Raw genomic sequence first — 14283 nt, 5'->3', positions numbered from 1 at the left:
TTACAAAACACCCCCAGCTCTGGATCTACCCCTCCATGCTTTCCAGGCATGCATGACCAGCAGCCTCGCCCTCCTAACAAACCTGCACATGTGGCTCATCTTGCAGAGCAACCAGAAACTGATCCATGGGCCAGTCCTTGGAATAGCTATCCTGGCCCACTGCCAGACACCCAACACTTGAGGCAAGACCAGTGGCAATTTCAAAGGTCACATACCTTGCAAATCACCTAAAAGCTTTAGGCCATTGGAGAGCTGGGAATGCTACTTAATGCTAAAGAGGTAGTTTCTAGCCCTGACCAGCCATGAGATGCATGCCTTTAAAAAGCCACAGACCACATCTTTCCGATTACTATCTTGCATTTCTTGTATTTTCCCATCACGATGCTAGTAGTCGCTATATCAAGAATTAGACTTAGAAAGCAGCTTTCTAAGGGTATGGACTATTCCATTATGTATGTATAATAGCCAAGACTGCATGAGAATTCAGTTACTAAGGTCATGCTGGAATTCAAGAACAATGAAAATTGCACTTCCAGCCACCTGCTATCCACTGTCACTTGTTAGCAGCCAGCAAGATCTCAGCCCCTAAGAGATTCCGTATTAACTCACCCTGACAGCCACCTTCCTCTCTGTTAGCTACCCTTGCAGTCACCAGTCCTGGCCAGTTGTGTCAAGCACGCTACAATCAACCTGGAAAGACAGCCAGCAAAGGAAGACACTGCAAGTGCTAGGAGATCCTCAGACAGAAGGAGCTATACGAATGCAAAGTATTAAAGACTAGCAACTGTTTCCTAGAGTGCAGAAAGATCACATTGCTTGAAATTGCAGATAGAGATTTACGGTTTATTTGCCCATTTACATTCATGTTATACAACAGAAGTGCAGAGAGGGCTAATGGGGATGATCCAGTACACCAGGTATGAGCCAGCCCCTGGGCACAACAGGGCCAGAGACTCAGCCTGACCTCTCAATCTTCTCCTCCTTTCGTGGGCTGAAGTCCAACTTCTAAGGTCATCACTAAGGGTGGGGTCAGTAGCCTGTAGTGACAAGTCATAAAACTGAACTTCAGGGAAGCACCTACAAGTTCATCACATCACAGCCAAAGTGACAGGAGAGAAAAGAGCAAAGCCCCTGGACAAGAGCTCTGCATTATATAACTGACACGTTCTTACCACCCCAGGAAGTAGAAGGTTCTGAAAGCCAGAGCCCCAAGGGAGGAGCGACAAGAGAACCAAGACTGGGGTTCACGCCACAAGAGTGCAATATTAAAGCACAGTTCTGTTCTGAAGAGCAGCTGTCAGATCTGTGCCCATGTATATTCAGGGTCCCCTAAAGTACATTCTGGCTTGCATTAGCCCAGTGAGCACAGGTCTGCTCTACTCAGTCTTGCACACAAGGTTTCTTAACTAACTCAACAGCTGAGCCAAATTCCACCTTCAACTTTTCCTGAGCAACCCGAGTGAAGGCAATGGGATTGCACGAGTATCACTCAGAGCCGTGCATCTGGCAGTGCCTTGATTATCGAGGAAGATGGGCAAGAAGGAACCCAGCTTGTCTCTCAGAGCCCATGCTGAGTTCACAGCCTGACAGTTAGGGGAAACACCTTCTTACTCCACAGTTACTGAACATGGAACCCCATTGTGCTATTGGTCACACAGCAAGAGTGAAAAAAGCACAAGTGAAAGCACAGTTGAAAGTACATGACTATTCACCAAATAGATTCAGAAGGAAGGATCTTAAGATAAGACAGTCTCTCATTGCTAACTCTAAAGCCACTTCCCTGCTCAGGCCCACAGGGATAACAGAGGTGAATAGCAGGGCTTCATGACTCCAGTGCAGATTGCGGGCAGGACCATCAAGAAGGCTGCTCTGGGGGCCCTCATCTTTCATTCCCACTATTGTGAAACATCCCCATGGGAACAGTCATCTTATTTCTACATGCTAAGAAGCCACAGCCTCTGAGCTCACAGAGCACAAATCACCTTTCCTGAGGGGAGGGACAACACTGATGAAACGGACCAGCAAAAATGGATCCCTCAGATTGGATACTGCAGCGAGCTTACAACTTATCTCCAAGAAAAGTGACAGAATTGGTTGCATTGGGGTGTTGAAGAGAAGGGCCTAGCATGACCCCAGACATTCCTTCAGTTCCTGATGAAGTGTAGTCAACAGTCGCAACTGAATTCTCCTCAGATGCCAAGGGCATCCCATAAGTCACTGAACCTAGACTCTGGAGTGCTAGGTGACATGGCACAAAGGATTCTGGGACACACAAGGACCTGGTTGCTAGCAGCGGAGCGTGGGGTCACGTACTCCCTGCGGTTCATCAGAGGACAGCAATGCAGCCCTACACTCTGCATCAGAGACAATAAGTGATGAGGTAGAAGCAGAGTAGCAAGAATTCCACCTCCACTTTATACTTTTTTTTTTGGGGGGGGGGGTAATAAGTATCTCTGGGCTGAGAAGCGTTATGTCGGGAAAAGCCATTTATCCAGCTGCATCTTGAATCTACTCAAGATTGCAGAATGTAGGCACATTCATAGTCAGGTTGGCCACTGTCCAGAATAGGAGCTGAACCTGCTCTGCAAACCACACCATAGCTCCTGTCCAAAAGAGGGCACTTTAACCGTATGAGCCAGGAGGAGGCAGCCAGGCTATTTTCCACAAGCAGAGGGGGAAGAAGCTTGTATGGAGGGAAGGATCTTACACTGTGCCCTGAAAGTAACAAGATTCACGCTCAAACCTGAACTGTGGCATAGGCAGTTCTAGTCTGGGGCCCTCCACCTCCAGCACTATAGCTCTATGCTGGGGACTGTCAGCGTCAGTGTCCGCAAAAATCTCCATTGATGCAGAAGACAAAACATCAGGTAAACAGAGAGTGAGATGAGCAAAGAGGAGCAGGAGCCAAGGTGTAGTAGCCACAGCGGGTAGGTTACAAACTCCAGTGAACACAGCTATGGCTGAGTAAAACTGATATTTGGAGAGGAATAAGGGATTACACTGGGGCAGGGGATCAAACTCTTTCTGGTTACACCATTCATTACAGGAAATGGGGAGGCAAGAATAGATTGTAGAAAGAAAGGATATAACAACCCTTCTGACATACATTGAGGTTAACTCTTTCCTATCCTGCATCCTCACAAAACCAGTGATCCCACAAACTCCCCCTGGATCCATCCAGAAATAACCTGGTCGGTACCCATAAGCCAGAAGGCCAACCTCAGTGAGTGGGGCAGCAGGACTTCCTCTAACCAAAGCTTGGCTGGAACGAGACCCACAAGTCCAACTGTTCTGCACTAAAAATCCCAAGCCATCCATATCTTTAACAAGGCAGTGATCTGCTCCATTCTGGCCTGAGCTGGGCCTGTAGCCTTGCTGATCATCATCCCCATATTAAAGATGGAGCAGATTGCAGATGCCTAGTTTATTTATTTTTGCAAATGCAACCCTGAAGTCTTGCACATGGCCACTATAGCTTTCCTTTGAGCACAAGTATGAGCCCCAGCTCTTATCTGTGTCTGGGAGTCTAAACTTTGGCCCATGAGGAAATTAGACCAAGGTGGCTCAAGAGGGCCATCTAGGAAGCAGAGGTTCTTAAGAAGAGAGAAAGAGGAAGAGCCCATTTCCTCATCGGGGACCTCTCATAACCTTCCCCTCCAACTGTTCTTCCTGGGGAAAGACTTTTTAAAAAAGCGACAGAACTAAACAGAGAAAAATGCATTTAGAAGCTAGCCTGGTGGATTAAATAGGACAGTGGGAGTTAGTACCCTGATCTTTTACCTGGGGAGGCTAGAGTGGAGATTTAGATGTCTGTCACAAATAAAGCGAGTTCAATGGATTTTCATGTTAGCCCCTTCCCACACACAAAAATACAATTCAATTTGACTCAGTCTCTGCTCAAAAGAAATCCAGCGCAAAGTAGGACGCTGCAGATGAAAAGCAAGGTTCTTGCATACAGCTAGGCAGGAATAAGCTTGCCTAGAACCTGCCTGCACCATACCAGGCTCTAATCTGCTGGATCAGAAGACTACCAACTGCACGTAAGTCTTTGACAGTGGACCAATTCTGCCATGGGGTCCCTGACACTTCTGCCCCATGTTTCATTTGCAGGGGAGAGGAAACCAACATAAACCAGTGTTGATATGCTGAGTCTTGGACTAGAACTCGCAGCACAGCATTAGGTTATTCTATGGCAGCATCATGAAATACCTGTAACTTCACCCAGACTGGCAGATGAGCTCTGTATAAGCACAAAAGCTTGTCTCTCTTGCCAACAGACTTTGGTCCCCATCCTCCTTGTCTCTGTAACTTCAGCTCTCATTTAGTTGGGAATCAATAAAATAACCACACTTCACTTGGAAGATACCTGCATGCTAAGTACAAACACTTCAGCAGAAGAAAGCTGCTATAAAACAGCTGAAGGAGACAAAATCTCACTGGAGATTCCTGAAGTTCTATACTTAGCGTGAGACCCACTTAATCAATAAACCAGTCTCCAGACACTGAACATATGGAGACAAAAGCAGTAGTCAGTCTTCCAGTCTGTATACCAATGACTTGTTCATCAGTATGAAGGTGGTATTTTAAACAAGTTCACTCACCAGTGCTAGTTGTTCCTGCACAAGTGTACCCAAACTAGTAAGAAGTCTCAGAATAAAATGAGAATACGTATGGCACCTTAAAGACTCTACAGTGCCACAAGTACTCCTACTCTTTTTGCGGATACAGACTAAGGCTACGTCTAGACTACTCGCCGTATCGGCGGGATAAAATCGATTGCTCGGGGATCAAAATATCGCATCTCATCTAGACGCGATATATCGATCCGAGCGCGCTTATATCGATTCCGGAATTCCACCAACCCCAACGGAGTTGCGGAATCGACAGGGGGAGCCGCGGACATCGATCCAGCGCGGTGAGGATGGGTGAGTAATCCGATCTTAGATATTCGACTTCAGCTACGTTATTCACGTAGCTGAAGTTGCATATCGAAGATCGATCTCCCCCCGTAGCGTAGACCAGCCCTAACACGGCTGCTACTCTGAAACCTGTCAGAATAAAATGAAATCCCTACAGAAAATGATCATAGAGTTTCTACAAACTCATGATATTCCAAAGAACTCTAGGGATACAGCCTTCCTACAGCATTCTAGGTGTTTGAGTAGAACTTCATCTTCTCCTTCAGAAGTGAAGCAGACTGTGGGAAGTTATCCCCTTACAGTCTAAGACGATAATGTCATCCTGGTGGCACGTGGAAAATGTTCCAATCACCAAGTGAAAGCAAAGATACAAACCTGTTCTGTCTCTCACAAAAGTTGTGGTGGTTTTATTAATCTAAAACAAATGCACCTCAGTGCTCCCCTCTCCCAACAATAAAAAATAACTTTAGAAATAACACCCTTGGACAACTATCCTGTAACTATCTAATGTGTATGAAACTGAAAAGATGCAGATTTTATTCTCAACTTCCCAGGGGATGAGTGAATTCACTGTTCTGTAAAATTCTACCCAAAATAATGGTCAGTGCCCTTCTAAGCATGATATTCTAGATGGGAAGAGAGAGGTTAAGAACCCCTCTCTTCCCAAGGTCCCTCACACGTGCTATAAAAACACCACAGCCCACCTGTGCCACAACAACTGTTTTATACATAGAAAAGCCAGAGCTGGCGTTCGGGGGTAACATGCACAGCAACTGCCACAGGGCGCCTCACACAGTTGCTCAGCCTCCTGCTTCAGCCTCAGGTGGCGGGCTCAGGGCCCTGCACAGCAGGGCTTAAGCTTTCTGCCCTGGGCCTCAGCGAGTCTACACTCTTCCTGCTTGGCAGAACCCCTGAAACCTGCTCGTGGCCCCCAGACCCCTAGTTGAGAACCACTGTTCTAGATGAATACAGCTTCAAGGTGCTCATGGAAGGATTCCTTTTTTCTATCCTAAACTATAAAGATTAATGAGCTACAGAAAGAATTCTGTTGGTGGCACCCTTCTGGGCAGGCCTTCAAACACAGGTTATAGTCTCCACTGCAGTTAACTAAAGATGGCCATCACCACCTGTCCAGTACTGATATTTGAGTAGGAAGTAGGCCAGCTGTGAGACATTTCAAATAAAGCCAGCATCCTGTAGGCAGACAGAAACTTATATTTTAGTGCTGCTCCCACAATTAAGAGAATATCCTGAAGGTACTTTTTAAAATATATATATGTATTAGTTTATGCTAAGGTACAAAGCAATTCCATATGGCATAAAGACTACACCAAATTGTGATCCTCATTAATATTAATACAATAGCATGAAGGACAATTTCCTTCTCATGAGGCAAGCTGCTCAATAGCAGGTCCCCCTTTGTAAATAGATCCAAATTAGTTACAGTATTTGCATCTTCTAGCTCCTTCCCCCCCAGTTTTCATTCTGAAGATTAGTACACAAGTGTAAGAGTCCAACTCTTTCTATACAGTGAATCCCACCAGGCCACTAAGATGGGCAAGAGCGTGAAAGAAGATGATGAAAAGGACTTTCTGGAGCCTTGCTTAGCACATCCGTTTCGACCTTTCGGTATCCATACAGCTGGTAATTTGCATGTCCCCAATTTGGAAATGGGGCATCTTTCTGGAGGCACTGGGAGAGTTTCCCCACTGCATGTACTAACTTAACACCTTGTTCTTGCCATAGTGGTGCTGTTTAACTTGGAGATCCACTGTTGGTTGACTAAGATCCAAATATACTTGCGGGGGTGTGGGGGGGAGGGAGAGAAGACCCGCTTTGAGTGGCACCAGTCCTGCCTCCCCAGGTGGCCCGACAGGTTCAGTGGGTACTCCGGGCCCCGCACAGCGGCGCTGCCCGCGGGCTGTGTCCCCGGCCCAGCAGGGAATGTATCTCCACGTGCAGCCTGCACGCGGCTCCGGGCTCGTTCGGGGCGCAGAGGCCCGGGCTGTAACCAGCCCTTCGAACAAGGGGCGCCGCGCCGCCGGAGGCACCTGTCCAGCCCAGTCCTCCGGAGCGGCCACATGGCCACGGCGCTGGGCTGGGCCCGCTCCCTCCCCGCAGCCTGTGGCGAGCGGCGGTTGGGCCCGCCCCTGCCAGCTGCTGCAGGCACCGTGGGCCGCGCACGCGTGGGCTGGGGCGCTACATTCTCCGCGGGGAGCAGGCGGCTCCTGGCTCCGCCGCGGCACACGGCCCACGCGGCCCGGCCCGCTTTGTGCGGGGCAGCGTGGCCGGGCGCCTACATCCCCCACAGGGCCCCGGCCGCCGCACTACATGTCCCGGCGGCCCCGGCGCGCGGGCCCGCCCCCCGCGGGAGGGCTGCCGAGTCACGGCCAGGCCCCGTAGTAAACACACCCCCCTTTAAAGCTCCCCCAACATGCGGCCGGCAGGCAGGGCACGCGCGGCCCGCACCCCGCTCCAGGAGCAGGGGGGGCCCGCAACAGCCCGGCGGCGCGGTGTTCCCGCCGGGCCCCGCACGCGGCCCCGGGCTGCAGCGCCGAGCGCGGCCCCACGTGCTCCGGCCAGCCGCGCCGCCCGGCCCGCGCCCCGCGAGCCCCCCAGGGAGCGCGGGCGGCACCCACCTGCAGAGCCCGCCGATCACCTCCTTCTCCGACTTCCTGAAGTGCTGCAGCGCGGGCACCTTCTGCGCGGGCACCATGAAGTACTCCATGCGGGCGCCGGCCCCAGCTGAGCGCGCCGCGCCTCTGCCGCTCAAGGCGGGAAACAGCTGGTGCGAGCGCAGCGCTCCCTCCCCCGGCGGCGCCGCCTCCGCCAGCCACCGGCCCATGTAAACAAAGGACTATTTTCCGCCGCCCCGGCCCCCTCCGCACCGCCCCCGCGGCCTCCGCCGCCCTCTCGCACGGCTCCCGCAGCGCCGCGTCTCCCCTCCGCAGCGACCCCGCCGCAGCCCGCTCCCCAGCACCGCCCCCACCCGCGCCCGGGCTGCCCGGCTGCCTGCGCCACTACGGGGTGATGCGGCCCATCAGCTGACAGCTTGGCAAGCGGGGTCCGGAGCAGCCAAGGGGGGCGGGGGATGCACGGCCGGGGGGAGGGGCAGAGCCGGCCCCGCGCATGGGGTGGGGAATGCACGAGGCAGGGTTGGCCCCACACATGGGGGGGAGGGGGAAGGAAATGCGCGGGGAGGAAAGGGGCAGGCCCAGCCCCGCACGGGGGGGTGGGAGAGAGGTGTAGGGCTGGCCTTGCACATGGAGGGGAATGCACGGGGCAGGGCCAGCTACAAATTGCGGGATGCACGCGGCGGAGGGGAGGGGAGAGGATTAGTCCTGCCGATGAGGCGATGCACACGAGGCAGGCTCCACTCCACACATGGGGGGTGGGGATGAAGGGGTAGGACTGGTTCTGCACCGGGCAAGAAGGGATAGGGCTTGCCCCGCACCTGAATGGGATGCGGAGGAGGCGAGTGGAGGGGAAGGGCTGGCTCCGCACGTGGGGGAGGCTGCATGGCCGATCGCGCCGCGGCGCACACAGCATGGGGGGGGACACGGAGCTAGAGCTGCCTCGGGATGGAGGCGGGAGCGCGCGTCTGCGCTGGGGGAGTCGCCCTGCACTGGTCCGTGCCCGGCATGGTCAGGGAGGCCCGTGCCCGGCCCCCGCGGGCTCGCTCGGCAGTGACGCCCCCCGGCCCGGGGAAGCGGCTGGCGAGCAGCTGAACGGCTCAGCCCAGCAGTGATCCAGGGAGCCCGGACGGAGGCGGTGCAGATTCGGCCCGCCCAGGAGCGGCGCCTCCCCCGGCCGCGTGGGCCGGACTGGAGCGACGCGGAACGCGCTGGCTCTACACTAGCAGCCTCGACAGCAGCTGGGCCGCGCTTGGCTCCCCGTGCGGGTTGGTCGCGCCGGGCCGGGTTGCGGGAGCTCGGGAACAGGTCGCAGCTCCACACCCCCCTTGCGGAAAGTACCTTCGTGGCGCCCGGCCAGCGTCCGCCCCCCAGCTCGCATTGCGCTGCGGGGATCGCCGGGAGTCCTAACCCCACACTTGGCCTGCCCCTGGCTGCCTCAGGATGACCCTTCCCAGGGCAGAGGGTGCCAGCCCAGTTCTCTCCCCACCCTGCTCCCCGGGGCGGCAGCGTGAAGCTGGGGGCTGGTGCACAAGGCCAGAGCCCCCCGCAGTTTGAATCCTGCTCCAGGCTACCCCAGGGCTTGCTCCAGCCCCATGTCTATTACAGGGACTGCCTAGGATCAGTTTTTAGGGGCATTTCTGGGAGTCATACCCTGCCTAGGGAGCCCCCTTTCTTAGCCCCCAACTTCCTTACTGCCTGGCTGTGCCAGTTGTCAGGCCTCAGGTGGGATCTTCGCTTCCAGCCCATCTGGGGGAATCTGTGCCTATCAGCTTGAGAAGGGGGTGAGCAGGCATCAGCAAGGGAACATTGCCCTAGCACTGCACTCCTACCCTGCTAAAGCCTAGCTCTACTCACTGTACATACTGTGCCCTGGCTGTACCCCACACCCTGCTGATGTCATTGCATCCCCCCTTTAACTACCACCATCCCCAGCTGCCAGGATGCCAGTGATCGCTCTGGCAACCTGCCACCCACAGGCTGCTTTGCTGTTTGGCTGACTAGCAGGTGTGAGGAGGAGACTCTTCCTGTGTGCCTGTCTGCCACAGACTGACCAGACCAATAGGCAAGGCTAGGTTGTGCATGAAGGCCAGCCTCCCACCTCAGGGCCCTTGGGAGCCTGAAACAGGAGAAAATAGCAGATGTGCCCTGCTCTCCTTTGGTGAACTCCTATGCTGAGCCAGCTGGGCCCCCAACTACATGGGAGGAGGGGTAAAACAAAAGGAGAGGAATTCCATACCTGTTCTCCCCAAGTTGTGCACAGTGGGAGGCAGTGCATCCTAATGGATAGAGCACCAAACTAGCATGCAGGAGAGTTGGGTACTATACACGGCAGAGCTGGGAGATCTTGGGAAAGTCACATCCTTGCTCAGTGCCTCAGTTTCCCCACAAAATGAGGCTAGTGCTACTGAGCTCTTTAGTAAAGCACTTTGAGAATGAGGATTGCTACAGAAGACCTGTTATCAGCTGCTGTTGATGATAACTTAGGGCCTGTCTACACTTAAGGCAGGGCTGCTGTAGCGCTTCAGTGAAGACACTACCTATGCCAATAGATGGGGTTCCCCTATTGGCATAGTTCATCTACCTCCCTCAGAGGCAGTAGCTAGTGCTACCTACACTGGGGTTTGGTGGGTTTAACTGCCGTACTCAGGAGTGTGGATTTTTCACAGCCTTGAGCAATGTAGTTGTACCAACCCAATTTCCTTATGTAGCCACGCCAGAGAAACTCAGCCAGTTTTAATGTTCCATCTCATGTAAGAGGCTCCAGTCAAGGTATCCAGGGATTTTAAAGACAATAAGGTACATGCAGTACTTCCCCTTGAGAGAGGGACACAGTATTCCATATAAGTTAATGTACACACGTATGTATATATGTGTTTAAGAAAACTGTGAAAGACACAAACCACTATACAATAATTTCCCCTCTTCAGATAAGCATCATCCCCAAGTAACAGATGGATAAACTAGGGTATGTTGGTTGGGTCTTGTGCAAGGTCATATAGCTAATGATGGAGTTAGGGATAATTCTTCTGATTTCTGACTCTCAGACAATGGCCCTGACCACTAGATCAGAGAAATAGAGTTGGAATTGAATTGCTAGCGGTGTTGTGTTTCCAGCTGTTAATACAGGTGTCCAATTAATGATGTGGGAGAATTGGCTGTTGTTTCTCTCAAAATTTGCATGTTAACACAAACTTCAGTGGTAGGTCTTTTCTCCAGCAGTAGGTACACGTTTGGACAGGACTGTAATATTGTAGTAATGTTAGTGAAGCCAACACTGGACACAGCAATAAAGCTATTCCACAATAGCAAGAAATAGCAATAGGTTACAGAAAGGAGCTCTTGGCGTAAGCATCTAACCCTGTAACGTAGGTGAATATGGGTCAGATCAGTGGCAGTTAGACTCAGGCTTAGTTTACACTTAAAATTTGTACCAGCATAGCTATATTAATCAGGGTCTGAAAAAACTACACCTCTGATGACAGAACCCCTGAAGCCCACCAATGTAGACACAGCGTGACCCAAGAGTATTTCTATCAGCATTGCTGGCATTGTTCAGGGAGATGGCATTCCTACAGCAGCAGAAAAACTTGTCAGCGTAAACTGTGTTTAACTCCAAGGCATTGTATTGTAGATATAGCCTGAGTCTATCCAACTTCTTGTGATGTAAACATCAAGTGCGAAAGCAAGAACTAGCCCCACTGATGAAGGAAGAGGAACAGGTGGTGCCAGGGGCTGGTAAAATGTACTGAAACTTTGCAGATTCCCCCTGCAAAGTAATAGTCTTAATTTCACATTGCTGCTCAGCAGTTGGAAGGGAGGAGCTGAAGATGGGGGAGGGGGCAGGTCCAAGATGAGCCCAGCAGCAGGGGAGGTGGAGGCCAAGGGAAATTGACTAATCCTAGTCAGTTTCCTATTGCATCTAGTTCAGCTTTATGCAGTAACTGACTAAGCCGGTTTCCCCTTGTAATAATACAGCTCAACGTGTAGGGAGTTTGATGCAGGAGAAAAACTGAACAATCCTAAACCCTGCCCCTGCAAAGATTTATGCATAGTATATTCAAAAATCATGAATGAGGCCCTAGCAGATCATGAAACTGTCTTAAATAAATAATGCATTGTGGATACTTTCTATTTGCTGTCTCTGTTTTGAGCGTATAGAGGTCACATTTACAAGCTTTTCTCTGCAATCAGGAGAGTTAGAATTTTTAAGTGACAGCTGTGATTCTCTTAAAGCTGGTGCCTAAAGAAAAACAAAACAAAACTACCAAATATCACAAGAGTTGGTAACATGCACATCTTACCTTTATGCACTGAGTAGCTCTAATGAACTCAACAGAACCACTTACAGTGCATGAAGTTAAACATGCTGGCAAGTGTGTGCAGCAGGATCAGGGCCTGGGATTAATCAGTTCCCTGCTGCAATCTCTTTAACATTGAGCCTGGCAAAGAAGCAAGAAAGGGGGATAAGAGTTTAAAAAAAAAAAGTGACAAATCAGGAAAAAGTAAAAACTGGAGTGCAGAAATACAAAGATAACAGCAGGGAATGCGGGAGAAAGACAGAAGAGAAGTGCAGAGACAAAAAATCCCAGGAAAAGGAAGAGAGCCAGCACTGCTCTCACTATTAGTAGAGTACTGCCACTTTCTGTCCTGTTCAGCCTCAGGATAAGCAACAAAAAAGCGGCTGCCTAATTTCAGCCAATGGTGTCAGGTTATTATTATTCCTATAATACCAGATCAATTACTAAGAAGTTATTTATTCCAAAAATTCATTATATATATCTAAACAACTTCAGCATGTAGGGTAGCTAATCTTTAGAATGGCATCTCATTCCCTGTTACAGGCCAGTCAGTTCAATTCATTCACAGTGGCCCAAATTCCAAGATCTGTTCTCAGGAGTTTCAATGGTAGTTTTAAGTACAAATTAAGAACCTAAGGCCCATTGTTTAACAAGGCCTTGGGGACACTAGTGGCTCGCTCAGGGGACTGCTATTAAAGCCTGTCTTTAATAGGTTCTCAGTTCAAAGTCAGCCCAGGCAGGGAGTGACTGAGACTGGTCACTTTCTAATGGCATTCACCCAGGCTGCTAAAGAGTTGGCAGGCCTCAGTCCAATTCCTAACACACAGATATCTACAATAAAAAGCACACACCACTCCAAGGGGTATTCTTGTTGGCCATCTCAGAGAGTCCAGTGATTGAGTGGTCCATGGAAACTGAGCTCCCGTGTGCCATAGCAGCAGTCCTCCAGGTGAGAGATGATGCAAATTGGCGGATCTATAGGAACTTGATCCACAGCGGCCTGTGTATTCCCTTTAGAAGGACCTTTCCCCCACCTTTTGATAAATTGGAGAGGGTTCAGAGAAAAGCCATGAGAACAATTAAATGATTAGAAAACCTGTCTTATCGCAATAGATTCAAGGAGTTCAGTCTCTTTAGTTTAACAAAGAAAATGTTCAAGGTTGACTTGATCACAGTCTATAAGTACCTATCTGTGGAACAAATATTTAAATAATGAGCTTTTCAAGCCTAGCAGAGCAAAATATAACATGATCCAATGGCTGAAAGTTGAAGCTAAATTCAGACCCAAAATAAGGAGCCAATTTTTAACAGTGAAAGTAATTAACCATTGGAATAGTTTGCCAAGGGTCATGGAGGATTGTCCATCTCTGACAATAGATTCATGGAAAAGTCCAGTGTCCTCACTGGAAACAGTTCAACAGCAGCTTAACTACAAAAAAATTCTCAAGTAAAAATAAGAAATTCCCTGAAGGGTTTCTGGAGACAGCCTAAGCCACAAGAGCAGCACAGGAATCACCAGAGAACCCAGAAAGATTACCGCATTTTCTTCCCATGTAACAATAGAAGGTTAGAGTATTTCTCAATTTGTGGGTTCTTTTCAGTTGAGCATGAAAGGGCAGCACTAGCAAGAGTTAGGCATCATGTGGGCAGCTGGTAAATACATTCATGAAAGCTCAGGATGGTGGCAGCTGGGAACGAAGCTCCAGTCAGGCCTGTTAGCTATAAGGACATGACAAGACATCAGAGTTCAACATTGGAGGCCACCGGGGGTGGTCTACATGGCAAACAGAAACCCACGGCAGCAAGTCTACAGATCCGGGCTCGCTCTACAGCACTACAAATAGTTGTGTGAATATTTGGGCTTGGGCTGCAGCTCAGGCCAGTCAGGGCTGGATTAACTTTTTGAGGGCCCGGCGCCAAACATGTATGTTGGCCCCCATGGAGGCAATGGAGCATGGCACAGGGACATTACTCCCTAGAGCAAAGGGCCAGGCAGAGGCAATGGGGCATGGCATGGCATGGCAGGGGCTGCCCCGCTCCGTCCAGCCCAGGGCACTATTTACAAACCAGCAGTTTACAAACCAGCAGTTGCCAGATGCACAGGGGCTCTACCAGCCTGCCCCTTCCCCTCAGGGGCTGGCCTATGCCGCGCCACACAGCCCCCCTGCCCAACACTGGAACATCCCCTGCAATTCCCTATGGCTAGAGCTCCCCCAGACTGCTATGCCAGCACCTCCCTCAATCCCTCCCACAAATGCACAACCCCCTGTACAACACCACCCTTGCCCAGTGCCCCCCTGCCCACAGCCCCACAACTGCCCTGCACCCTCCACAGAACCCCCCACTCCGTAGTGCCCCAACATACACAGATCTTCCCTGCCACCTCACAGCCCAGCACCCCACGGAGACCCATTCGAGAAGTGCAGCCAG

General features: G+C 51.0%; 1 protein-coding gene across 5 annotated transcripts in view; it reads right to left on the bottom strand.

Moving 5' to 3' along the window:
• TFAP4 (transcription factor AP-4) overlaps positions 1 to 7740 on the bottom strand; it is a 41726-nt gene extending 33986 nt beyond the window's left edge. For 4 of the 5 annotated variants that reach the window (XM_030577149.1, XM_030577150.1, XM_030577151.1 and 1 more), the window contains exon 1: positions 7559 to 7725. In XM_030577149.1, coding sequence (XP_030433009.1) covers positions 7559 to 7647 — 89 coding nt within the window. In that variant the 5' untranslated portion in view covers positions 7648 to 7725. Of the gene's footprint in view, positions 1 to 7558 lie in introns of all 5 variants that reach the window. The other variant, XM_030577148.1, reaches the window with a different exon arrangement.
• Positions 7741 to 14283: the final 6543 nt, after the last annotated feature.

This window comes from Gopherus evgoodei, chromosome 10, assembly GCF_007399415.2.
Source record: "Gopherus evgoodei ecotype Sinaloan lineage chromosome 10, rGopEvg1_v1.p, whole genome shotgun sequence".
Taxonomy (NCBI): Eukaryota; Metazoa; Chordata; order Testudines; family Testudinidae; genus Gopherus; species Gopherus evgoodei.
This window is presented reverse-complemented; position numbering and strand designations above follow the sequence as displayed.